General features: G+C 53.1%; 2 protein-coding genes across 2 annotated transcripts; one reads left to right on the forward strand and one right to left on the reverse strand.

The window, feature by feature from the left end:
• The first annotated feature begins 4,885 nt into the window (after positions 1-4,885).
• On the forward strand, positions 4,886-11,705 carry LOC144952802 (aquaporin-4-like). The gene is made up of 5 exons (XM_078883269.1): positions 4,886-5,026; positions 5,651-5,881; positions 8,491-8,658; positions 10,434-10,514; positions 11,412-11,705. Exons 1-5 carry the CDS (start codon positions 4,886-4,888, stop codon positions 11,628-11,630), a joined length of 840 nt encoding a protein of 279 aa, XP_078739395.1. The 3' UTR covers positions 11,631-11,705.
• A 7,926-nt stretch (positions 11,706-19,631) lies between these two features.
• LOC144952803 (aquaporin AQPAe.a-like) lies at positions 19,632-27,111 on the reverse strand. The gene is made up of 6 exons (XM_078883270.1): positions 26,971-27,111; positions 25,896-26,126; positions 22,926-23,093; positions 22,507-22,587; positions 19,743-20,263; positions 19,632-19,647 (listed from the first exon to the last, which is right to left on the reverse strand). The coding sequence occupies exons 1-6, from the start codon at positions 27,109-27,111 to the stop codon at positions 19,632-19,634; spliced, it is 1,158 nt and encodes a 385-aa protein (XP_078739396.1).
• Positions 27,112-27,866: the final 755 nt, after the last annotated feature.

A 27,866-nucleotide genomic window follows, 5' to 3' on the forward strand; every position in this document is an offset into this window, starting at 1 on the left:
GTCTCAGGGTCTAGAGTAGAGACCGGGTCTCAGGATCTCAGCATCTAGAGTAGAGACCGGGTCTCAGGGTCTCAGGGTCAGAGTCTAGAGTAGAGACCGGGTCTCAGGGTCTCAGGGTCTAGAGTAGAGACCGGGTCTCATGGTCTCAGGGTCTCAGGGTCTATAGTAGAGACCGGGTCTCAGGATCTCAGCATCTAGAGTAGAGACCGGGTCTCAGGGTCTCAGGGTCTAGAGTAGAGACTGGGTCTCATGGTCTCAGGGTCTCAGGGTCTAGAGTAGAGACCGGGTCTCAGGGTCTCAGCGTCTAGAGTAGAGACCGGGTCTCAGGGTCAAAGTCTAGAGTAGAGACCGGGTCTCAGGGTCAGAGTCTAGAGTAGAGACCGGGTCTCAGGGTCTCAGGGTCTAGAGTAGAGACCGGGTCTCAGAGTCTAGAGTAGAGACCGGGTCTCGGGGTCTAGAGTAGAGACCAGGTCTCAGGGTCTCAGGGTCTAGAGTAGAGACCGGGTCTCAGGGTCTCAGAGTCTAGAGTAGAGACCGGGTCTCAGGGTCTCAGAGTCTAGAGTAGAGACCGGGTCTCAGGGTCTCAGAGTCTAGAGTAGAGACCGGGTCTCAGGGTCTCAGAGTCTAGAGTAGAGACCGGGTCTCAGGGTCTAGAGTAGAGACCGGGTCTCAGGGTCTAGAGTAGAGACCGGGTCTACGGTCTCAGAGTCTAGAGTAGAGACCGGGTCTCAGGTTGTGTGTATCAGCGTGTTTTTTTGTCCCATCAGACACTCCACCCCCACAACTCCCCATTGGTTTTTCGGACTATCAGGGGGGTTGGATCGTGTCGAGGAGAGCACAAATCGTCCAACGATCCGTGACAAGTTCCCATCAGCGAGTTCCTCCAGCAGGCGAGGAGGCTGCATTGGCTGGGTCACGGAGCCACCACGTGACACCCCCAACCACCACGTGACCCCTCCCCAGTCACCACCTGACCCCCCCAACTACCACGTGACCCCTCCCCCCAGCCACCACGTGACACCCCCAACCACCACGTGACCCCTCCCCAGTCACCACGTGACACCCCCAGTCACCACGTGACACCCCCAACTACCACGTGATCACCAACCACCACGTGACCCCCAAGTCACCACGTGACCCCCCCCCCCGCCCACCACGTGACCCCCCAGTCACCACGTGGCCTCCCAGTCACCACGTGGCCCACAGTCACCACGTGACCCCCCCAGTCACCACGTGACCCCCAGTCACCACGTGACCCCCCCAGCCACCACGTGACCCCCCCCAGTCACCACGTGACCTCCAGTCACCACGTGGCCCCCAGTCACCACGTGGCCCCCAGTCACCAAGTGAGCGCCAGTCACCACGTAGCCCCTAGTCACCACGTGGCCCCCCCCAGCCACCACGTGACCCCCCAGTCACCACGTGACCCCCAGTCACCACGTGACCCCCCCCCAGTCACCACGTGGCCTCCCTAGTCACCACGTGACCCCCCCAGCCACCACGTGACCCCCCAGCCACCACGTGACCCCCAGTCACCACGTGACCCCCCTAGTCACCATGTGACCCCCCCAGTCATGGCTCCAGCAGCTTTTGTTTTGCCAGATGGAGGGGACTAAACGGGCGTGGCACGGGCTTAAGAAGACAAGGAGCTGATGGGTGGGTGAGTGAGTGAGTCGGTGAGTGGGTGAATGGGTGGGTGAGTGAGTGCGTGAGTGGGTGGGTGGGTGGGTGAGTGAGTGGGTGAGTGGGTGGGTGAGTGAGTGGGTCAGTGGGTGAGTGGGCGGGTGAGTGAGTTAATGGGTTGGTGGGTGTGTGGGTGAATGGGTGGGTGAGTGGGTGAGTGAGTGGGTGAGTGAGTGGGTGGGTGAGTGGGTGAGTGAGTGGGTGGGTGAGTGGGTGGGTGGGTGAGTTGGTGAATGGGTGGGTGAGTGGGTGAGTGAGTGGGTGAGTGGGTGAGTGAGTGGGTGAGTGAGTGGGTGGGTGAGTGAGTGGGTGAGTGAGTGGTTTGGTGGATGAGTGAGTGAGTGGGTGAGTGGGTGAGTGAGTGAGTGGGTGAGTGAGTGGATGAGTTGGTGAGTGGGAGAGTGAGTGAGTGAGTGGGTGAGTGGGTGAGTGAGTGGGTGGGTGAGTGGGTGGGTGGGTGAGTTGGTGAATGGGTGGGTGAGTGGGTGAGTGAGTGGGTGAGTGGGTGAGTGAGTGGGTGAGTGAGTGGGTGAGTGAGTGAGTGGGTAAGTGGGTGAGTGAGTGTGTGGGTGAGTGAGTGGATGAGTGAGTGAGTGAGTGGGTGAGTGAGTGGATGAGTTGGTGAGTGGGAGAGTGAGTGGGTGGGAGTGGTAGTGTAGTGGTTAGCGCTTAGCTGCGTTGCGAGCCTGGTTACCCGGGTTCAACTCCCGCTCACTGCCAACACCAGTGACGATTATTCGATCCGGTCCTGGGCCTCCCTTAGGTCGACTCAGCCTCAAATGAGTACCTGGTGCGGTGTGTTAACATCGCCACTGGGGAGATAAAGGCGGCCGGGCGTGGTGCTGGCCACCCACCCCCTCGTGTGCCGTGCCGGCCTTCATAGGTGCTGCTCGCTAACAGCACTTGCCCCTACAGCCCTGATAGAGGCTACACGGGGCACCTTTGTCTTTGTGTGCCGCTATAAAGGCCGTGACAGGGGAAGGGGGCGATCATTCCGTGAGCAATGAGCAACGACTCAGCAGAGTTGCGGTGAGAAATCATCATCAGCAACATGACCACCATCAACATCATCATCATCATCAACAACATCATCAACATCACCATCATCATCAACATCACCATCATCATCAACATCATCATCAACATCATCATCACCATCATCAACACCATCATCAACATCATCAACAACAACATCACCACCATCACCACCATCATTATCACCATCATCATCATCACCACCATCACCACCATCATTATCACCATCATCATCATCATCACCATCACCACCATCATCATCACCACCATCATCACCATCATCACCACCATGACCACCATCATCATCATCAACACCATCATCATCATCATCATCACCACCATCATCACCACCATCATCACCATCATCACCATCACCACCATCATCATCATCACCATCATCATCACCATCATCATCATCAACAACATCAACATCATCAACATCACCATCATCATCATCACCACCACCATCATCATCACCATCACCATCATCACCATCACTACCATCATCATCATCACCATCATCACCACCATCACCACCACCATCATCACCACCACCATCATCATCATCACCATCATCACCATCATCACCACCATTACCACCATCATCACCACCATCATCATCAACACCATCATCATCACCACCATTATCATCATCACCACCATCATCACCACCATCATCATCACCACCACCATCATTACCACCACCACCATCATCACCACCATCACCATCATCATCACCACCACCACCATCACCACCATCATCATCGTCACCACCATCATCATCACCATCATCATCATCACCATCACCACCATCACCACCATCACCATCACCATCACCACCACCACCATCACCATCATCACCATCATCACCATCACCACCATCACCACCACCATGACCACCACGACCATCATCACCACCCAGGACTCAAACCCAGCATCTCCCCCCATCTCCCCCCATCTCCCCCCATTTCTCCCCCACCTCCCCCCATCTCTCCCCATCTCCCCCATCTCCCCCCTTTTCCCATCTCCCCCCATTTCCCATCTCCCCCCATCTCCCCCCATCTCCCCCCATCTCCCATCTCCCCCCATCTCCCCCCATCTCCCCCACCTCCCCCCATCTCCCCCCATCTCCCCTCCATCTCCCCCCATCTCCCCCATCTCCCCCATCTCCCCCCATCTCCCCCCATCTCCCCCCATCTCCCATCTCCCCCCATCTTCCATCTCCCCCCATCTCCCATCTCCCCCCATCTCCCCCCATCTCCCCCCATCTCCCCCATCCCCCCCGATCTCCCCCCCATCTCCCCCCATCTCCCCCACACCCCCCCTCCATCTCCCCCCACCTCCCCCCACCTCCCCCACCTTTCCCATCTCCCCCCCCCATCTCCCCCCCAATCTCCCCCCATCTCCCCCCATCTCCCCCCACCTCCCCCCACCTTTCCCCATCTCCCCCCCCATCTCCCCCCCCCATCTCCCCCCCATCTCCCCCCATCTCCCCCCACCTCCCCCTATCTCCCCCCCATCTCCCCCCCATCTCCCCCCCCCCATCTCCCCCCCATCTCCCCCCCCATCTCCCCCCCATCTCCCCCATACCCCCCACCCTCCCCCCATCTCCCCCCACCCTCCCCCCACCTCCCCCCACCTCCCCCCATCTCCCCCCCATCTCCCCCATACCCCCCCCCACCCTCCCCCCATCTCCCCCCACCCTCCCCCCATCTCCCCCCCATCTCCCCCCCATCTCCCCCCCATCTCCCCCATACCCCCTTCCACCCTCCCCCCATCTCCCCCCACCCTCCCCCCCATCTCCCCCCCATCTCCCCCCCATCTCCCCCCCATCTCCCCCATACCCCCCCACCCTCCCCCCCATCTCCCCCCCATCTCCCCCCACCCTCCCAGGGAGGGCACAAGCAGCAGCAGCAGCTGCTTCTCGCGTCGTCTCCGCTCTCTCTGCTGCAGCAACAACAACATCAACAACATCAACAACAACATCAACAACAACAACAACAGCTGCTACCGCTGCCTCGCCACTGCTGCCGCTGCTGCTGCTTCTCTGTGTGGAGCAACAACATCATCAGCACCACCACCACCATCATCAGCACCACCATCATCATCAGCACCACCATCACCATCATCAGCACCAGGAGTAGGGGTCAAGGGGGTCAGGGCAGCGATGACCGCCTGCCGGGGCGTGTGGACGCAGCGATTCTGGAGGTCGCTGCTGGCGGAGCTGCTGGGCACCGCCCTGCTCGTCATGCTGGGAGCCGGATCCACCCTCACGTGGAGCGAACAGCACCCTGCCTCCAACGTGCAGGTGTGACACGTGTCGTGGTGGTGGGTGTGGTGGTGGTGGGTGTAGTGGTGGTGGTAGTGGTAGGTGTCATGGTGGTGGTAGTGGTAGGTGTAGTGATGCTGGGAGCCGGATCCACCCTCACGTGGAGTGAACAGCAGCCTGCTTCTGCCGTGCAGGTGTGACACGTGTAGTGGTAGTGGTGGTGGTAGTGGTGGTGGTGTTGTGGTGGTAGGTGGTAGGTGTAGTGGTGGTGGTGTAGTGGTGGTGGGTGTGGTAGGTGTAGTGGTGGTAGTGGGTGTCGTGGTGGTGGTGGTGGGTAGTGGTGGTGGTGGTAGGTGTAGTAGTAGTGGCAGGTGTAGTAGCAGTGGTAGGTGTAGTAGTAGTTGTAGTAGCAGTGGTAGGTGTAGTAGCAGTAGTAGCAGTGGTAGTTGTAGTAGTAGGTGTAGTAGTAGTTGTAGTAGCAGTAGTAGTTGTAGTAGCAGCTGTGATACTGACACTCCATCATGGCACCAGTGATGGCTGCAGTGACCTAGTACAGGACCCACCACTCTGTCCCCACGTGCCCCTCACCCCCCTCACCCCCTCACCCCCCCCACCCCCCTCAAACCCCTCACCCCCCACCCCCCCTCACCCCACCCCCCCCAGGTGTCTCTGTGCTTCGGCCTGGCCGTGGCCGCCCTTGCCCAGTGCCTGGGCGGCGTGAGCGGGGCCCACCTCAACCCGGCGGTGACGGCCGCCCTGCTGGTGGCTCGCCGCGTGCCGCTGAGCCGCGGCGTCGCCTACGTGGCCGCCCAGAGCCTCGGCGCCACGCTGGGGGCCGCGCTGCTGCTGCTCGTCACGCCGGGGGACGTCGCCGGGGCCCTGGGGGCCACGCTCGTGAGTGGGGGGGGGGGGGGTGGGACACAGATAGTACACCAGATGGCCAACCAGATGGTCCACGTGATACTCCACCAGATATTCAACGAGATAATCCATCAGATAGTGAACCAGATAATCCATCAGATAGTGAGCCAGATGGCCAACCAGATAATCCATCAGATAGTGAACCAGATAATCCAACAGACAATCAACCAGATAGTCAACCAGGCACTTCACCAGATACTCCACCAGATGGCCAACCAGATAGTCCACCAGATAATCCAACAGACAATCAACCAGATACTCCACCAGACGGCCAACCAGACACTTCACCAAATAATCAACCAGATACTCCACATGATACTTCACCAGATGGCCAACCACATAGTCCACCAGTTACTCCACCAGATAGTCAACCAGATACTCCACCAGATGGCCAACCAGATACTCCACCAGTTACTCCACCAGATATTCAACCAGACACTTCACCAAATGGCCAACCAGATAGTCCACCAGACGGTTAACCAGATACTCCAACAGATAGTCAACCACATGATCCAACAGATAGTCAACCAGAGGGTTAACCAGATACTCCACCAGAGATTCAACCAGTTACTCCACCAGATATTTAACCAGACGGCCAACCAGACACTTCACCAAATAATCAACCAGATACTCCACGTGATACTTCACCAGATGGCCAACCAGATACTCCACCAGATAGTCAACCAGATAATCCATCAGAAAGTGAACCAGATAATCCGACAGACAATCAACCAGTCAACCAGGCACTTCACCAGATACTCCACCAGATGGCCAACCAGATACCCCACCAGATAGTCAACCAGATAATCCATCAGATAATCAACCAGATACTCCACCAGACGGCCAACCAGACACTTCACCAAATAATCAACCAGATACTTCACCAGATAGTCAACCAGATGATACAACAGGTAGTCAACCAGAGGGTCAACCAGATACTCCACCAGATAGTCAACCAGAATATCCACCAGATGGCCATGGGAGGACACTCCACCAGACACTTGACCAGATGGACACTCCACCAGACACTTGACCAGATGGACACTCCACCAGACACTTGACCAGATGGACACTCCACCACATACTTGACCAAATGGACACTCCACCAGACACTTGACCAGATGGACACTCCACCAGACACTTGACCAGATGCACACTCCACCACATACTTGACCAGATGGACACTCCACCAGACACTTGACCAGATGAACACTCCACCACATACTTGACCAGATGGACACTCCACCACACACTTGACCAGATGGACACTCCACCAGACACTTGACCAGATGCACACTCCACCACACACTTGACCAGATGGACACTCCACCACACACTTGACCAGATGGACACTCCACCAGACACTTGACCAGATGAACACTCCACCAGACACTTGACCAGATGCACACTCCACCAGACACTTGACCAGATGCACACTCCACCAGACACTTGACCAGATGGACACTCCACCAGACACTTGACCAGATGGACACTCCACCAGACACTTGACCAGATGGACACTCCACCACATACTTGACCAGATGGACACTCCACCAGACACTTGACCAGATGGACACTCCACCAGACACTCCACCAGATGGACACTCCACCAGACACTTGACCAGATGGACACTCCACCAGATACTCCACCAGATGGACACTCCACCAGACACTTGACCAGATGGACACTCCACCAGACACTTGACCAGATGGACACTCCACCACATACTTGACCAGATGGACACTCCACCAGACACTTGACCAGATGGACACTCCACCAGACACTCCACCAGATGGACACTCCACCAGACACTTGACCAGATGGACACTCCACCAGATACTCCACCAGATGGACACTCCACCAGACACTTGACCAGATGGACACTCCACCAGATACTCAGCCAGATGGACACTCCACCAGATACTCAGCCAGGTGATGGTGGACCAGGTGAGTCCCAGGCTCCAGCTGGTGCTCACCGCACCGCAGTCACCCTGGCAGTGAGTCAGTAGTCATCCAGTCAGTCAGTCACCCTGTCAGTCAGTCAGTCAGTCACTAGTCACCCTGGCAGTCAGTCAGTCAGTCAACCAGTCAGTTAGTCACCCTGTTAGTCAGTCAGTCAGTCACCCAGTCAGTCAGTCACCCAGTCAGTCAGTCAGTCACCCAGTCAGTCAGTCAGTCACCTTGTCAGTCAGTCACCCAGTCAGTCAGTCACCTTGTCAGTCAGTCAGTCACCCAGTCAGTCAGTCAGTCACCCAGTCAGTCAGTCAGTCACCCTGGCAGTCAGTCACCGAGTCAGTCACCCAGTCACCCAGTCAGTCAGTCACCCAGTCACCCAGTCAGTCACCCAGTCAGTCACCCAGTCAGTGACTAGTCACCCTGGCGTGGTGTGTCCAGGTGAGCTCCAGGCTGCAGCTGAGCCAGGCGATGGTGGTGGAGGCGGCCATCACGCTCCAGCTGGTGCTCACCGCTCAGTCAGTCACCCAGTCAGTCAGTCAGTCACCCAGTCATTCAGTCAGTCACCCAGTCAGTCACCCACCCAGTCAGTGACTAGTCACCCTGGCGTGGTGTGTGGTGTGTCCAGGTGAGCTCCAGGCTGCAGCTGAGCCACGCGGTGCTGGTGGAGGCGGCCATCACGCTCCAGCTGGTGCTCACCGTGTGCGCCGCCAGCGACGAGCGACGCTCCGACCTCGCGGGAGGCTCCGGCGCCCTCCACGTGGGTCTCTCGGTGGCGCTGGGGCACCTGTTTGCGGTGAGCTCATCAACAAGATCTACAACAACATCAACACCGTCATCAACATCATCATCATCATTGTGACCACCACCATCATCAACACCATCGTCACCATCATCATCAACATCGTCACCGTGGGTCTGTCGGTGGCGCTGGGGCACCTGTTTGCGGTGAGCTCATCATCAAGATCTACAACATCATCATCATCGTCATCAACACCATCATCATCATTGTGACCACCACCATCATCAACACCATCGTCACCATCATCATCAACATCGTCACCGTGGGTCTGTCGGTGGCGCTGGGGCACCTGTTTGCGGTGAGCTCATCAACAACATCATCATTGTCAACATCATCGTTACCACCACCATCATCACCACCACCGTCATCATCATCATCGTTACCACCACCATCATCATCATCACCATCATCGTCACCACCTTCGTCATCACCATCATCACCATCATCACCACCATTACCACCATCATCACCATCATCATCACCATCATCAACACCATCATCAACACCATCAACATCACCATCAACACCATCGTCATCATCGTCATCACCATCATCATCATCGTCACCGTGGGTCTGTCGGTGGCGCTGGGGCGCCTGTTTGCGGTGATGTCATCATCGTTAACATCATCATTGTCATCATCGTCACCATCAACACCATCATCGTCAACATCGTCATCGTCAACATCACCACCATCACCATCATCACCATCATCAACATCAACATCATCAACATCGTCGCCGTGGGTCTGTCGGTGGCGCTGGGGCACCTGTTTGCGGTGAGCTCATCAACATCAACGTCATCAACATCATCATCATTGTCACCATCAACACCATCATCATCATCATCACCATCGTCATCATCGTCACCATCGTCAACATCGTCATCACCATCATTGGCATCATCATCACCATCATCAACATCATCATCGTCGTCATCAACACCATCATCACCATCAACACCACCATCGTCACCATCATCATCATCACCATCAACATCATCGTCGCCATCGGCCTGTCTGTGGCGCTGGGTCACCAATTTGCGGTGAGGGTGGCTGGGGGTCACCTCGTCAATGTCATCGTCACCACCGTCGTCGTCGTCACCACCATCATCATTGTGACCATCATCGTCATCATCGTCATCATCACCATCATCATCATCGTCATCTTTGTGACCATCATTGTCATCGTCGTCACCACCATCATCAATGACCATCATCGTCATCATCGTCATCATCATCGTCATCATCATCGTCATCATCATCATCATCACCATCATCACCATCACCACCATCATCACCATCATCACCACCATCATCATCGTCATCATCGTCGTCACCATCACCACCATCGTCACCATCGTCATCATCACCAACACAACCATCTTTATGACCACCACCACCATCACCACCACCATTATCGGCATCATCACCACCATCGTCATCATCAGGATCTTCACCATCATCATCATCACCATCATCACCATCAACATCATCATCACCATCGTCACTATGATGTTGATGATGATATTGTTGTTGATGTTATTGATGATGTTGTTGATGTTGCTAATTATATTGTTGATGTTGTTGATGATGATGTTGATGTTATTGTTGATGTTGATGATGTTGTTAATGTTGTTGATGTTGTTGATGTTGTTGATGGTGTTGATGTTGTTGATGTTGTTGATGTTGTTGATGGTGTTGATGTTGTTGATGGTGTTGATGAAGATGTTGTTGATGTTGTTGATGTTGTTGTTGATGTTGTTGATGTAGCTGCCCTACACCGGCTCCAGCATGAACCCAGCTCGCTCCCTCGGCTCTGCTGTGGTGTCTGGGCTGTGGGCTAACCACTGGGTACAGTACACCACCATCACCACCATCACCATCATCACCACCATCACCACGATCACCACCATCACCACCATCAGCAACATCACCATCATCACCATCATCACCACCATCAGCAACATCACCACCATCAGCAACATCACCACCATCAGCAACATCAGCAACATCATCACCACCATCACCACCATCACCATCATTATCAACATCACCACCACCATCACCACCATCACCACTACCACCACCATCACCACCATCACCACCACCATCACCACCATCACCACCATCAGCAACATCACCATCACCATCATCACCACCATCACCGACATTAACACCATCATCACCGACATTAACACCATCATCACCATCACCACCACCATCACCACCATCACCATCACCACCATCACCACCATCACCACCATCACCATCATCACCACCATCACCACCATCACCATCATCACCACCATCACCACCACCATCACCATCATCACCACCATCACCACCATCACCACCATCACCACCACCATCCCCACCATCACCACCATCAGCAACATCACCATCACCATCATCACCACCATTACCACCATCACCACCATCATCACCACCATCATCACCACCACCATCACCACCATCAACAGCACTTGCCCTACAATGATGTCTGTTGCTCTACCTTTAGCTTGTAACCTTTGTGGCGGCCGTGTGTTGTGTGTGGTGTGTGTGTGATGTGTGGTGTGTGCACACACCACACACACACACCATACATACACCACACACACACCACACACACACCACACACACACCACACTCCACCACACACACCACACACACCACACACACCACACACACACCACACACACACCACACTCCACCACACACACCACACACCACACACACACCACTCCACAGGTCTACTGGCTGGGTCCGATGCTCGGTGGAGTCATTGGAGCTGCAACTTACGAATATCTCCTGTACCCGACTCGTCAAGTCAAACAACATCATCATCAGCAGCAGCAGCAGCATCAGCAGCTTCATCAGCAGGATGAGGAGCAGACAGCATTGGCCGATGTAGTCTACGACTCATCATCAGCAGAAGCAACGGTGAAGATGCCCAGCCCGGAGCAGTAGAGAAGTTAAACACTCGCTCACTCACTCACTCATCCACTCACTCATTCACTCACATGCTCACTCATTCACTCACTCATTCACTCATTCATTCACTTGCTCACTCACTCATTCACTCACATGCTCACTCATTCACTCACTCACTCATTCATTCACTCGCTCATGCATTCACTCGTTCACTCGCTCACTCATTCACTCATTCACTCGCTCACTCACTCACTCATCCACTCACTCATTCACTCACATGCTCACTCATTCACTCACTCATTCACTCATTCATTCACTTGCTCACTCACTCATTCACTCACATGCTCACTCATTCACTCACTCACTCATTCATTCACTCGCTCATGCATTCACTCGTTCACTCGCTCACTCACTCACTCATCCACTCGCTCACTCACTCATTCACTCACATGCTCACTCATTCACTCACTCATTCACTCGCTCACTCACTCATTCACTCACTCGCTCATGCATTCACTCGTTCACTCACTCATTCACTCACTCATTCACTGACTCATCCACTCACTCGCTCACTCACTCATTCACTCACTCACTCATCCACTCACTCATTCACTCACATGCTCACTCATTCACTCACTCATTCACTCATTCATTCACTTGCTCACTCACTCATTCACTCACATGCTCACTCATTCACTCACTCATTCACTCATTCATTCACTCGTTCACTCACTCATTCACTCACATGCTCACTCATTCACTCACTCATTCACTCATTCATTCACTTGCTCACTCACTCATTCACTCACATGCTCACTCATTCACTCACTCACTCATCCACTCACTCATTCACTCACATGCTCACTCATTCACTCACATGCTCACTCATTCACTCATTCATTCACTTGCTCACTCACTCATTCACTCACATGCTCACTCGTTCACTCACTCACTCATTCATTCACTCGCTCATGCATTCACTCGTTCACTCGCTCACTCACTCACTCATCCACTCACTCATTCACTCACATGCTCACTCATTCACTCACTCATTCACTCGCTCACTCACTCATTCACTCACTCGCTCATGCATTCACTCGTTCACTCACTCATTCACTCACTCATTCACTGACTCATCCACTCACTCGCTCACTCACTCATTCACTCGCTCACTCATCCACTCGCTCACTCACTCATTCACTCACATGCTCACTCATTCACTCACTCATTCACTCGCTCACTCACTCATTCACTCACTCGCTCATGCATTCACTCGTTCACTCACTCATTCACTCACTCATTCACTGACTCATCCACTCACTCGCTCACTCACTCATTCACTCGCTCACTCATCCACTCGCTCACTCACTCATTCACTCACATGCTCACTCATTCACTCACTCATTCACTCATTCATTCACTCGCTCACTCACTCATTCACTCACTCGCTCATGCATTCACTCGTTCACTCACTCATTCACTCACTCATTCACTGACTCATCCACTCACTCGCTCACTCACTCATTCACTCGCTCACTCATCCACTCGCTCACTCACTCATTCACTCACATGCTCACTCATTCACTCACTCATTCACTCATTCATTCACTTGCTCACTCACTCATTCACTCACTCGCACACTCACTCATTCACTCATCCACTCACTCATCCACTCACTCACTCATCCACTCATTCATTCACTTGCTCACTCATTCACTCACTTATTCATTCGCTCACTCGCTCACTCTCTCATTCATTCACTTGCTCATTCACTCATCCACTCACTCATTCATTCACTCATTCACTCACTCATTCACTCGCTCACTCATTCACTCACTCACTCACTCGCTCAATCACTCATCCACTCGCTCACTCATCCACTCACTCACCCACTCGCTCACTCACTCACTCACCCACTCACTCATTCACTTGCTCACTCACTCATTGACTCACTCATTCATTCGCTCACTCACTCAATCACTTATTCACTCACTCATTCACTCATCAACTCACTCACACACTCATTCACTTGCTCACTCACTCATTCACTCACCCTCCTACTCACTCATCCACTGCCCGTGTAATCCACTAGTAATCCAACATGTAATCCCCAAGTAATCCCCGATCAATCCGAGTGTAATCCCCGTGTAACACCACGTCTAATCCCCGATAAATCCAACAAATAATCCTCGTGTAATCCCCAAGTAATCCCCCAGTCATCTACGTGTAATCCCCGAGTAACCCCCAGTCATCTACGTGTAATCCCAGAGTAATCCCGGAGTAATCCCCTAGTAATTGCCCAGTCATCCTCGTGTAATCATCAAGTAATCCACATGTAATCCCCGATAAATCCCCAAGTAATCCCCGAGAAATCCAACAAGTAATCCTCATATAATCCCCTAGTAACCCCCCAGTCATCTACGTGTAATCCCCGAGTAATCCCCTAGTAATTGGCCAGTCATCTACGTGTAATCCTCGTGTAATCCCAGACTAATCCCCAAGTAATTCACATGTAATCCCCAGTCATCGAAGTGTAATCCCCGAGTAATCCCCCAGTCATCTGTGTAATCCCCGAGTAATGCCCAAGTAATCCCCTAGTAACCCCCCAGTCATCTACGTATAATCCGCGTGTAATTCCCAAGTAAACCCTGCGTAACCCACGTGTAATCCGTGTGTAATCCCCGTGTAATCCCCTAGTACCCACCCACCCACTCACACACCCACTCACCCACTCACTCACCCACTCACCCACCCACTCACTCACTCACTCACCCACCCACCCACCCACTCACTCACCCACTCACCCACCCACTCACTCACTCACCCACCCACCCACTCACTCACTCACCCACTCACCCACTCACCCACCCACTCACTCACTCACTCACCCACCCACCCACTCACTCACTCACTCACTCACTCACTCACCCACCCACCCACCCACTCACTCACTCACCCACCCACCCACTCACCCACTCACTCACTCACCCACCCACTCACTCACTCACTCACTCACCCACCCACCCACTCACCCACTCACTCACTGACCCACCCACTCACCCACCCACTCACTCACTCACCCACCCACCCACCCACTCACCCACTCACTCACCCACCCACCCACCCACTCACCCACTCACTCACTCACCCACCCACCCACTCACTCACTCACCCACCCACCCACTCACCCACTCACTCACTCACTCACTCACCCACCCACTCACTCACTGACCCACCCACTCACCCACCCACTCACTCACCCACTCACCCACCCACTCACTCACTCACTCACTCACCCACCCACCCACCCACTCACCCACTCACTCACTCACCCACCCACTCACTCACTCACCCACCCACCCACCCACTCACCCACTCACTCACTCACTCACTCACTCACTCACTCACTCACTCACTCACTCACCACACCCACTAATCCACCCATTCACCTACTCACCCACATACTCCCATACTCACCCACCCACCCACCCACTCACTCACCCACCCACTCACTCACCCACCCACTCACTCACTCACCCACCCACCCACCCACTCACTCACCCACCCACTCACTCAATCGTTCACCCACCCACTCACCCACCCACTAATTTACCCATTCACCTACTCACCCACATACTCCCATACTCACCCACCCACCCACTCACTCACCCACCCACTAATCCACCTATTCACCTACTCATCCACATACTCACTCACCCACCCACCCACTCACTCACCCACCCACTAATCCACCTATTCACCTACTCATCCACATACTCACTCACCCACCCACCCACTCACTCACCCACTCACCCACCCACTCACTCACTCACTCACCCACTCACCCACTCACTCAATTGTTCACCCACCCACCCACTCACCCACTAATCCACTCACCCACCCACTCACCCACCCACCTACCCACTCACCCACCGACTCACTCACCCACTCACTCACCCACTCACTCACTCACTCACCCACTCACTCACCCACTCACCCACTCACTCACCCACCCACCCACTCACTCACTCACCCACTCACCCACCCACTCACCCACCCACCCACTCACCCACCCACTCACCCACTCACTCACTCACTCACCCACTCACTCACTCACCCACTCACTCACCCACCCACTCACTCACCCACTCACCCACTCACTCACTCACCCACCCACTCACCCACCCACTCACCCACTCACCCACCCACTCACAAACGTCTTGGAAGCAAGTGGGGGGTGGGGGGGGGTGTCACCCACACCTTACCCCACCAAGACCACCACACGCCTCACGAATGCCGAGTGACAACAGTTCAAATGCACCGTATAATCTTCATACTCGTGTTTTTATAATAATGTTTATTAAACACTCGATTTTGTATTGTTAACAATGACATTTTACATATAAAAATGGGTCTTTAAAAGTCTGTCAACGTCTCCGTCTCGTGCTTTGTTATTTTATTTAAATTATCCAAGAAAATATAGAACGTGGCCCAAAACATTAACTAATCATTTAGGGTTAGTATATTAATAACAACTATTCATTTAGGGTTAGTATATTCATAACTATTCACTTAGGGTTAGTATATTGATATTCGCAAATCACATAGAGTTATGATTTTAAAATAATATGAACAAATCACGTAGGGTTAGTATAGTTAGTGGAAAAACTCACACTGGGTTATTATATTTCTTGATTTTAACTAATCACACTGGGTTAGTATATTGATTTTAACTAATCACACAGGGTTAGTATATTGATTTTAACTAATCACACTGGGTTAGTATATTGATTTTAACTAATCACACTGGGTTAGTACATTGATTTGAACTAATCACACTGGGTTAGTATATTGATTTTAACTAATCACACAGGGTTAGTACATTGATTTTAACTAATCACACTGGGTTAGTATATTGATTTTAACTAATCACACAGGGTTAGTATATTGATTTTAACTAATCACACTGGGTTAGTATATTGATTTTAACTAATCACACAGGGTTAGTATATTGATTTTAACTAATCACACAGGGTTAGTATATTGATTTTAACTAATCACACAGGGTTAGTATATTGATTTTAACTAATCACACTGGGTTAGTATATTGATTTTAACTAATCACACAGGGTTAGTATATTGATTTTAACTAATCACACTGGGTTAGTATATTGATTTTAACTAATCACACTGGGTTAGTATATTGATTTTAACTAATCACACTGGGTTAGTATATTGATTTTAACTAATCACACTGGGTTAGTATATTGATTTTAACTAATCACACTGGGTTAGTATATTGATTTTAACTAATCACACTGGGTTAGTATATTGATTTTAACTAATCACACAGGGTTAGTACATTGATTTTAACTAATCACACTGGGTTAGTATATTGATTTTAACTAATCACACAGGGTTAGTATATTGATTTTAACTAATCACACAGGGTTAGTATATTGATTTTAACTAATCACACTGGGTTAGTATATTGATTTTAACTAATCACACAGGGTTAGTATATTGATTTTAACTAATCACACTGGGTTAGTATATTGATTTTAACTAATCACACTGGGTTAGTATATTGATTTTAACTAATCACACTGGGTTAGTATATTGATTTTAACTAATCACACAGGGTTAGTATATTGATTTTAACTAATCACACTGGGTTAGTATATTGATTTTAACTAATCACACAGGGTTAGTATATTGATTTTAACTAATCACACTGGGTTAGTATATTGATTTTAACTAATCACACTGGGTTAGTATATTGATTTTAACTAATCACACTGGGTTAGTAAATTGATTTTAACTAATCACACAGGGTTAGTATATTGATTTTAACTAATCACACTGGGTTAGTATATTGATTTTAACTAATCACACTGGGTTAGTATATTGATTTTAACTAATCACACTGGGTTAGTATATTGATTTTAACTAATCACACTGGGTTAGTAAATTGATTTTAACTAATCACACAAGGTTATTATATTTAGTGTAACAAATCTTACGAAGTTACTCTATCTTAGTGTAACACGAAGTTTAGCAAATGTTCAAACAGACGACGAAAACTACTTCTCAAAGCCACCACCGCCACGCCAGGTCACTCATTTGAGGCTGAGTCGACCTAGAGGAGGAGGCCCAGGTAACCGCTTCAGAAAATCGATATCACCGGTGTTGGCTGTGAGCGGGGATCGAACTCGGGTTTGTGTGGTGAGTCTATGAGTCTCTGTGTGATCAGTCTGTGGGTCTCTGTGTGATCAGTCTGTGGGTCTCTGTGTGGTGAGTCTGTGGGTCTCTGTTGTGTGATGAGTCTGTGGGTCTCTGTGTGATGAGTCTATGGGTCTCTGCTGTGTGATGAGTCTATGGGTCTCTGTGTGATGAGTATATGGGTCTTTGCTGTGTAATGAGTCTATGGATCTCTGCTGTGTGATGAGTCTATGGGTCTCTGTGTGGTGAGTCTGTGAGTCTCTGTGTGATGAGTCTGTGGGTCTCTGTGTGGTGAGTCTATGGGTCTCTGTGTGATGAGTCTATGGGTCTCTGTGTGATGACTCTGTGGGTCTCTGTGTGGTGAGTCTATGGGTCTCTGTGTGGTGAGTCTATGGGTCTCTGCTGTGTGATGAGTCTATGGGTCTCTGTGTGATCAGTCTGTGGGTCTCTGTGTGATGAGTCTATGGGTCTCTGTGTGGTTAGTCTATGGGTCTCTGTGTGGTGAGTCTATGAGTCTCTATGTGATGAGTCTATGGCTCTCTGTGTGGTGAGTCTATGGGTCTCTGTGTGATGAGTCTATGGGTCTCTGTGTGGTGAGTCTCTGGGTCTCTGTGTGGTGAGTCTATGGGTCTCTGGGTGATGAGTCTATGGGTCTCGGTGTGGTAAGTCTATGGGTCTCTGTGTGTGATGAGTCTATGGGTCTCTGCTGTGTGATGAGTCTATGGGTCTCTGCTGTGTGATGAGTCTATGGGTCTCTGCTGTGTGATGAGTCTATGGGTCTCTGTGTGAGTGAGTCTATGGGTCTCTGTGTGATGAGTCTATGGGTCTCTATGAGTCTATGGGTCTTTGCTGTGTGATGAGTCTATGGTTCTCTGCTGTGTGATGAGTCTATGGGTCTCTGCTGTGTGATGAGTTTATGGGTCTCTGCTGTGTGATGAGTCTATGGGTCTCTGCTGTGTGATGAGTCTATGGCTCTCTGTGTGAGTCTATGGGTCTCTGTGTGTGATGAGTCTATGGGTCTCTTCTGTGTGATGAGTCTATGGGTCTCTCTGTGATGAGTCTGTGGGTCTCTGTGTGGTGAGTCTATGGCTCTCTGCTGTGTGATGAGTCTATGGGTCTCTGTGTGGTGAGTCTATGGGTCTCTGTGATGAGTCTATGGGTCTCTGTGATGAGTTTATGGGTCTCTGTGTGATGAGTCTATGGGTCTCTGTGCGGTGAGTCTATGGGTTCTCTGTGTGTGGTGAGTCTATGGGTCTCTGTGTGATGAGCCTATGGGTCTCTGTGATGAGTTTATGGGTCTCTGTGTGATGAGTCTATGGGTCTCTGTGCGGTGAGTCTATGGGTCTCTGTGTGTGGTGAGTCTATGGGTCTCTGTGTGATGAGCCTATGGGTCTATGTGTGTTGAGTCTATGGGTCTCTGTGTGATGAGTCTTTGGGTCTCTGTGTGAGTCTATGGGTCTCTGTATGATGAGTCTATGGGTCTCTGTGTGAGTCTATGGGTCTCTGTGTGTGGTGAGTCTATGGGTCTCTATGAGTCTATGGGTCTCTGTGTGAGTGAGTCTATGGGTCTCTATGAGTCTATGACTCTCTGTGGGATGAGTTAAACTTCTTTCGCACCACTCTACGTAGCCCAACCGTTGCTCATCGAAGGCCAAATAACAAACTCAAACAGGCGAAACAAACAAACAACGACAACAACAATAAAAAGCAAATCCGCTCGCAAAAACTTTCCATGATCCTCAGAGCAAATCCGTTTCTCTCACGGGCGCCGCATCCTGAGGCCTAGTAGGCCGAGGCTCGGAAGGCTTCTCCGGCCTACTCCTTCCCGGGCCTAGTCACGCCGACATCAGCAGACCCCCCTCGCCTTTGGCCGCCTCTTCCGTCGTCGTCGTCGTTGGCAGCTGCTGACGATGTTGTTGATGGTGCTGAGGAGGATTCTCCGGATCGTAGCCTGGGCCCAAGCTCAGGCCTTCTCCTGGGCCTAGTCCGCCTCCTGGGCCTAGGCCTTCTCCTGGGCCTAGGCCGGCTCCTGGGCCTAGGCCGCCCCTTGGGCCTAGGCCTTCTCCTGGGCCTAGGCCTCCGTCATCGTCGTAGCCGCCGCCCACCAACACGACGCAGTCCGAGTCCTCGGCCGCCGCCCTCGGGCGCTTGGCGAAGGGCCAATCGACGTTGGCCGCGGGGGGGCGGTTGGTGGCGTCGTTGCCGTGGCGGTTGGTGGCGTTGCTGTGGCGGTTGGTGGCGTTGCCGTGGCGGTTGGTGGCGTCGTTGCCGTGGCGGTTGGTGGCGTTGTCATGGCAGTTGGTGGTGGTGGAGGTGGTGGGGTGGAAGGGAGAGGCTGCCTCGAGGCCTCCCTTGAGGCGGCGCTTCGACTCTCGGTCCGGGTAGAGGAGGCAGTGGTAGAGGGGTCCGCCCAGGCAGCCTCCCAGCAGTGGGCCCAGCCAGTAGACCTGCAGCACACGGTGATGGTGGTCGTGGTGATAGTGATGGTGGTCGTGGTGGTGGTGATGGTGGTGGTCGTGGTGGTGATAGTGATGATGATTGAGGTGGTGGTCGTGGTGGTGGTGATGATGATGGTGGTGATGATGGTGGTGGTGGTGGTGATGATGATGGTGGTGGTCGTGGTGGTGATAGTGATGATGATTGAGGTGGTGGTCGTGGTGGTGGTGATGATGATGATGGTGGTGATGATGGTGGTGGTGGTGGTGATGATGATGGTGGTGGTGGTGGTCGTGGTGGTGATAGTGATGATGATTGAGGTGGTGGTCGTGGTGGTGGTGGTGATGATGATGGTGGTGGTGATGGTGGTGGTGATGATGGTGGTGGTGATGGTGATCGTGGTGATAGTGATGATGATGGTGGTGGTGGTCGTGGTTGTGGTGGTGATGGTGGTGGTGGTGATGGTGGTGGTGATGATGATGGTGGTGGTGGTCGTGGTGGTGGTGATGGTGGTGGTGATAGTGGTGGTGATGATGATGGTGGTGATAGTGGTGATGATGATGGTGGTAATCGTGGTGGTGGCAAGGCCAATGAGTCAGATGCCTTCCACGACCTGTTCACAGGTGCTGGCTAAAGTTGCCACTCGGGATAGAGTCATCCTGTTGTGTGACTTCAATGCCCGAGTTGGTCATGATGCTGGCATCTGGTCTGGAGTGATTGGGAGTCATGGGCCAGATCAGCTTAATAACAACGGTAGGAGGCTGCTAGATTTCTGTGCAGCCCATGGGCTTGTAATTACCAACACGCTGTTCCGGCATCGGCGCATCCACACAACATCATGGATGCATGCCGGGTCCAAGCAAGAACATTAGCTGGACAATGTAGTGACGGAACAGCGGATGCGAGCCCATGTCCTTGACACCAGGACCTACCGTGGAGCTGATCTGCCCACTGACCATCGACTTGTCATCTGCAAGATGCGCCTGCCATTCTTCCACTCCGGTGGTGGGTGTCCATCTAGGACCTCATTCAAACCCACGGTGGCCTGGTCTCAGCTGTGGGGATAGTTTCAAGTGGGAGGCAGTCACCCTCCAGCAATAACAGAGGGCAGAGGAGTGAAGCTCACAACAACGAGCGGAGCGGCGGGCGGGGGGTACAGCTGGTGGTGCATCTACCAGTCATCTTGGTCAACCCATGGCACCTTCTGGGTCTGTCCCATGACCTCCTCCTGCACCTAGCCTGGCACAGAAGGGGGTACAGCTGGTGGTGCATCTACCAGTCATCTCGGTCAACCCATGGCACCTGCTGGGTCTGTCCCATGACCTCCTCCTGCACCTAGCCTGGCACAGTAGGGGGTACAGCTGGTGGTGCATCTACCAGTCATGTTGGTCAACCCATGGCACTTGCTGGGTCTGTCCCGTGACCTCCTCCTGCACCTAGCTTGGCACAGTAGGGGGGTACAGCTGGTGGTGCATCTACCGATCGTCTGAGTCAGCCAACCCATGGCACCTGCTGGGTCTGTCCCGAGACTTCCTGCACCTAGCCTGGCACAGCAGGGGGGTACAGCTGGTGGTGCATCTACCGGTCATCTCAGTCAGCTGACCCATGGCACCTGCTGGGTCTGTCCCATGACCTGCACCTAGCCTGGCACAGTAGGGGGGGTACAGCTGGTGGTGCATCTACCGGTCATCTCAGTCAGTCAACCCATGGCACCTGCTGGGTCTGTCCCGAGACTTCCTGCACCTAGCCTGGCACAGTAGTGGGGTACAGCTGGTGGTGCATCTACCGGTTATCTCAGTCAGCCGACCCATGGCACCTGCTGGGTCTGTCCCGAGACTTCCTGCACCTAGCCTGGCACAGTAGGGGGGTACAGCTGGTGGTGCATCTACCTGTCATCTCAGTCAGCCAACCCATGGCACCTGCTGGGTCTGTCTCGTAACCTCCTGTCAGCAATGAGTTTTCGACACTTCACGTGGCCTCAAAGTGCACCTAGCCTGGCACAGGCATCGTGGTGGCGAATGGCAGCGTATTGGTGTTGGTGGTGATGATGGTGGTAATGGTGGTGATGTTGATGGTGGTAATGTCGATGATGGTGGTGATGATGGTGGTGGTGATGGTGGTGATGTTGATGGTGGAGGTGATGTTGTATGTTGGTGGTGATGGTGATGTTGCTGATGTTGCTGATGATGGTGATGGTGGTGATGTTGCTGATGGTGGTGATGATGGTGATGGTGGTGATGGTGGTGTACTATACCCAGTGGTTAGCCCACAGCCCAGACACCACAGCAGAGCCGAGGGAGCGAGCTGGGTTCATGCTGGAGCCGGTATAGGGCAGCTACATCAACAACATCAACAACAACATCAACAACATTAACAACATCATCAACAACATCATCAACAACAACATCAACATCAATGTCAAGAACATCATCAACAACATCAACAACATCATCATCAACATCATCAACAAGATCTACAACAACATCAACAACATCATCAACATCATCATCATCAACAACATCATAGTGACGACGATCGTGATGGTGGTGACAATGATGGTGATGACGATGATGACGATGATGACGACGATGGTGACGGTGATGATGATGTTGATGTTGACGATGATGTTGATGATGTTGTTGATGTTGTTGTAGATCTTGTTGATGAGCTCACCGCAAACAGGTGCCCCAGCGCCACCGAGAGACCCACGTGGAGGGCGCCGGAGCCTCCCGCGAGGTCGGAGCGTCGCTCGTCGCTGGCGGCGCACACGGTGAGCACCAGCTGGAGCGTGATGGCCGCCTCCACCAGCACCGCGTGGCTCAGCTGCAGCCTGGAGCTCACCTGGACACACCACACACCACGCCAGGGTGACTAGTCACTGACTGGGTGACTGACTGGGTGACTGACTGACTTACTGGGTCACTGACTGACTGACTGGGTGACTGACAAGGTGACTGACTGACTGACTGGGTGACTGACTGACTGACTGGGTGACTGACTGACTGACTGGGTGACTGACTGACTGGGTGACTGACTGAGCGGTGAGCACCAGCTGGAGCGTGATGGCCGCCTCCATCAGCACCGCGTGGCTCAGCTGCAGCCTGGAGCTCACCTGGACACACACGCCAGGGTGACTAGTCACTGACTGGGTGACTGACTGGGTGACTGACTGGGTGACTGGGTGACTGACTCGGTGACTGACTGCCAGGGTGACTGACTGACTGACTGGGTGACTGACTGACTGGGTGACTGACTGACTGACAAGGTGACTGACTGACTGGGTGACTGACTAGGTGACTGACTGACTGACAAGGTGACTGACTGACTGGGTGACTGACTGGGTGACTGACTGACTGGGTGACTGACTGACTGGCTGACTGGGTAACTGACTGACTGGGTGACTGACTGACTGACTGGGTGACTGACTGACTGACAAGGTGACTGACTGACTGGGTGACTGACTGAGTGGTGAGCACCAGCTGGAGCGTGATGGCCGCCTCCACCAGCACCGCGTGGCTCAGCTGCAGCCTGGAGCTCACCTGGACACACCACACACCACGCCAGGGTGACTAGTCACTGACTGGGTGGGTGACTGACTGGGTGACTGGGTGACTGACTGACTGACTGGGTGACTGACTGACTGGGTGACTAGTGACTGACTGGGTGGGTGACTGACTGGGTGACTGGGTGACTGACTGACTGCCAGGGTGACTGACTGACTGGGTGATTGACTGGGTGACTGACTGCCAGGGTGACTGACTGACTGCCAGGGTGACTGACTGACTGACAAGGTGACTGACTGACTGGGTGACTGACTGACTGAGTGACTGACTGACTGACTGGGTGACTGACTGACTGACTGGGTGACTGCGGTGCGGTGAGCACCAGCTGGAGCCTGGGACTCACCTGGTCCACCATCAACTGGCTGAGTGTCTGGTGGAGTGTCCATCTGGTCAAGTGTCTGGTGGAGTGTCCATCTGGTCAAGTGTCTGGTGGAGTGTCCATCTGGTCAAGTGTCTGGTGGAGTGTCCATCTGGTCAAGTGTCTGGTCCAGTGTCCGGTCCTCCCATGGCCATCGGGTGGAGCATCTGGTTGACTATCCGGCAAAGTATCTGGTTGACCTTCTGGTTGGCTATCTGTTGGATCATCTGGTTGACTATCTGGTGGAGTATCTGGTTGACTATCTGGTGGACTATCTGGTTGGCCATCTGGTTGACTATCTGGTGGACTATCTGGTTGACCCTCTGGTTGACTATCTGTTGGATCATCTGGTTGACTATCTGGTGGAGTATCTGGTTGACTATCTGGTGGACTATCTGGTTGGCCATCTGGTTGACTATCTGGTGGACTATCTGGTTGACCCTCTGGTTGACTATGTGTTGGATCATCTGGTTGACTATCTGGTGGAGTATCTGGTTGACTATCTGGTGGACTATCTGGTTGGCCATCTGGTGAAGTATCACGTGGAGTATCTGGTGGATTATCTGGTGAAGTGTCTGGTTGGCCGTCTGGTGGACTATCTGTTGGATCATCTGATTGACTATCTGTTGGATCATCTGGTTGACTATCTGGTGGAGTATCTGGTTAACCGTCTGGTGGACTATCTGGTTGGCCATCTAGTGAAGTATCACGTGGAGTATTTGGTTGATTATCTGGTTGATTATCAAGTGGACTATCTGGTGGAGTATTTGGTTGGCCATCTGGTGGAGTTTCTGGTGAAGTGCCTGGTTGACTATCTGGTTCACTGTCTGATGGATTATTTGGTTGACAATCTGGTGGAGTATCTGGTGGAGTATCTGGTTGGCCATCTGATGGAGTATCTGGTGAAGGGCCCGGTTGACTATCTGGTTGATTGTCTGTTGGATTATCTGATTCACTATCTGATGGATTATCTGGTTGACTATCTGGTGGATTATCTGGTTGATTGTCTGCTGGATTATCTGGTTGGCCATCTGGTGGAGTATCTGGTGAAGTATCTGATGGATTATCTGGTGGAGTATCTGGTGGAGTATCTGGTGAAAGTGCCTGGTTGACTATCTGGTTGATTGTTTGTCGGATTATCTGGTTCACTGTCTGATGGATTATCTGGTTGGCCATCTGGTGGACTATGGTTGACTATCTGGTTGGCCATCTGGTGGAGTATCTGGTGAAAGTGCCTGGTTGACTATCTGGTTGATTGTCTGTTGGATTATCTGGTTGGCCATCTGGTGAAGTATCACGTGGAGTATCTGGTTTATAATTTGGTGAAGTGTCTGGTTGGCCATCTGGTGGACCATCTGGTGGATTATCTGGTTGGCCATCTGGTGAAGTATCACGTGGAGTATCTGGTTTATAATTTGGTGAAGTGTCTGGTTGGCCATCTGGTGGACCATCTGGTGGACTATCTGGTTGGCCATCTGGTTGGCCATCTGGTGTACTATCTGGTGGAGTAACTGGTTGACTATCTGGTGAAGTATCACGTGGAGTATCTGGTTGGCCGTCTGGTGGAGTATCTGGCTGATTGTTGGATTATCTGGTTCACTATCTGATGGAGTATCTGGTTGAATATCTGGTGGAGTATCACGTGGAGTATCTGGTTGACCATCTGGTTGACCATCTGTTTGACCATCTGGTGGTCTACCCCCCCCCCCCCCCCCCACTCACGAGCGTGGCCCCCAGGGCCCCGGCGACGTCCCCCGGCGTGACGAGCAGCAGCAGCGCGGCCCCCAGCGTGGCGCCGAGGCTCTGGGCGGCCACGTAGGCGACGCCGCGGCTCAGCGGCACGCGGCGAGCCACCAGCAGGGCGGCCGTCACCGCCGGGTTGAGGTGGGCCCCGCTCACGCCGCCCAGGCACTGGGCAAGGGCGGCCACGGCCAGGCCGAAGCACAGAGACACCTGGGGGGGGTGGGGTGGGGTGAGGGGGGGTGGGGGGTGAGGGGTGTGAGGGGGGTGGGGGGGGTGAGGGGGGTGAGGGGGGTGAGGGGGGTGGTGAGGGGGTGGTGAGGGGGGTGAGGGGGGTGAGGTGAGGTGAGGGGGTGAGGGGGTGGGGGGTGGAGGGGGTGAGGGGGGTGAGGGGGGTGAGGGGGGTGAGGTGAGGGGGGTGAGGGGGGTGAGGGGGGTGAGGGGAGGGGGGTGAGGGGGGTGAGGGGGGTGAGGTGAGGGGGGTGAGGGGGGTGAGGTGAGGGGGGTGAGGGGGGTGAGGGGGGTGAGGGTGGTGAGGGGGAGGGTGAGGGGTCAAGCAGTCACTGCAGCCATCACTGAAGCCATGATGGAGTGTCAGTATCACAGCTGCTGCTACAGCTACTACTACAACTACTACCGCTACTACACCTACTACTACACTACTACTACTACACCTACTACTACTACTACACCTACTACTACTGCTACACCTACCACTACTACTACTGCTACACCTACTACTGCTACTACTACTGCTGCTACACCTACTACCACTACTACTACACCTACTACTACTACACCACCACCACACCTACCACCACCACCACTACTCCTACCACTACCACCACCACTACACGTGCCACACCTGCACGTTGGAGGCAGGGTGCTGTTCGCTCCACGTGAGGGTGGATCCGGCTCCCAGCATGACGAGCACCCACTACCATGACACCTACCACCACGACACCCACCACCACCACCACTACTCCTACCACTACCACTACACCACCACCACCACTACACCACCACCTACCCACCACCACCACTACACGTGCCACACCTGCACGTTGGAGGCAGGGTGCTGTTCGCTCCACGTGAGGGTGGATCCGGCTCCCAGCATGACGAGCAGGGCGGTGCCCAGCAGCTCCGCCAGCAGCGACCTCCAGAATCGCTGCGTCCACACGCCCCGGCAGGCGGTCATCGCTGCCCTGACCCCCTTGACCCCTACTCCTGGTGCTGATGATGATGATGGTGGTGCTGATGATGGTGGTGGTGGATCTGCTGTTGCTCCGAACAGAGAAGCAGCAGCAGCGGTAGCAGTCGCGAGGCAGCGGTAGCAGCTGTTGTTGTTGTTGTTGATGTTGTTGTTGTTGATGATGTTGTTGATGTTGTTGTTGATGTTGTTGTTGTTGCAGAGCGAGCGGAGACGACGCGAGAAGCAGTTTGAGGGGAGGGGGTTGGGGGGGTGAGCAGAGGGGAGTACTCAGTCAGTCACTCAGTCACTCAGTCACTCAGTCAGTTACTCACTCAGTCACTCACTCACTCAGTCACTCACTCACTCAGTCACTCACTCAGTCAGTCACTCAGTCACTCACCCACTCACTCACCTACCCACACACTCACTCACTCACCAACTCACCCACTCAGTCACCCACCCACTCACTCACCTAGCCAGGCATCTCGAGTGTGGCTGGTGAGTGTCTGCTGCTGATGCTGCTGATGCTGCTGATGATGATGATGCTGCTGATGATGTGGAGAGAGACGACGTCTCAGGAATAGCTCTGCCTGCCACGCCGCTCATCACCACTCAGTCACTCACTCAGTCATTCACCCACCCACTCACTCACACACTCAGTCACTCACTCACTCATTCACTCACTCAGTCACTCACCCACTCACCCACTCACTCAGTCACCCACTCACTCAGTCACTCACTCACACACTCAGTCACTCACT

Source organism: Lampetra fluviatilis, chromosome 70, assembly GCF_964198595.1.
Source record: "Lampetra fluviatilis chromosome 70, kcLamFluv1.1, whole genome shotgun sequence".
Taxonomy (NCBI): Eukaryota; Metazoa; Chordata; class Hyperoartia; order Petromyzontiformes; family Petromyzontidae; genus Lampetra; species Lampetra fluviatilis.

Excerpts from the sequence above, each read along its gene's own strand:
- LOC144952802 (XM_078883269.1), top strand. The coding sequence starts at position 4,886 with ATGACCGCCTGCCGGGGCGTGTGGACGCAGCGATTCTGGAGGTCGCTG. Across the intron at positions 5,882-8,490 it reads GGGCCCTGGGGGCCACGCTC|GTGAGCTCCAGGCTGCAGCT; the intron begins GTGAGTGGGGGG and ends TGGTGTGTCCAG. Across the intron at positions 10,515-11,411 it reads GGCTGTGGGCTAACCACTGG|GTCTACTGGCTGGGTCCGAT; the intron begins GTACAGTACACC and ends ACCACTCCACAG.
- LOC144952803 (XM_078883270.1), bottom strand. The coding sequence starts at position 27,111 with ATGACCGCCTGCCGGGGCGTGTGGACGCAGCGATTCTGGAGGTCGCTG. Across the intron at positions 23,094-25,895 it reads GGGCCCTGGGGGCCACGCTC|GTGAGCTCCAGGCTGCAGCT; the intron begins GTGAGTGGGGGG and ends TGGTGTGTCCAG. Across the intron at positions 20,264-22,506 it reads GGCTGTGGGCTAACCACTGG|GTCTACTGGCTGGGCCCACT; the intron begins GTATAGTACACC and ends CGTGTGCTGCAG.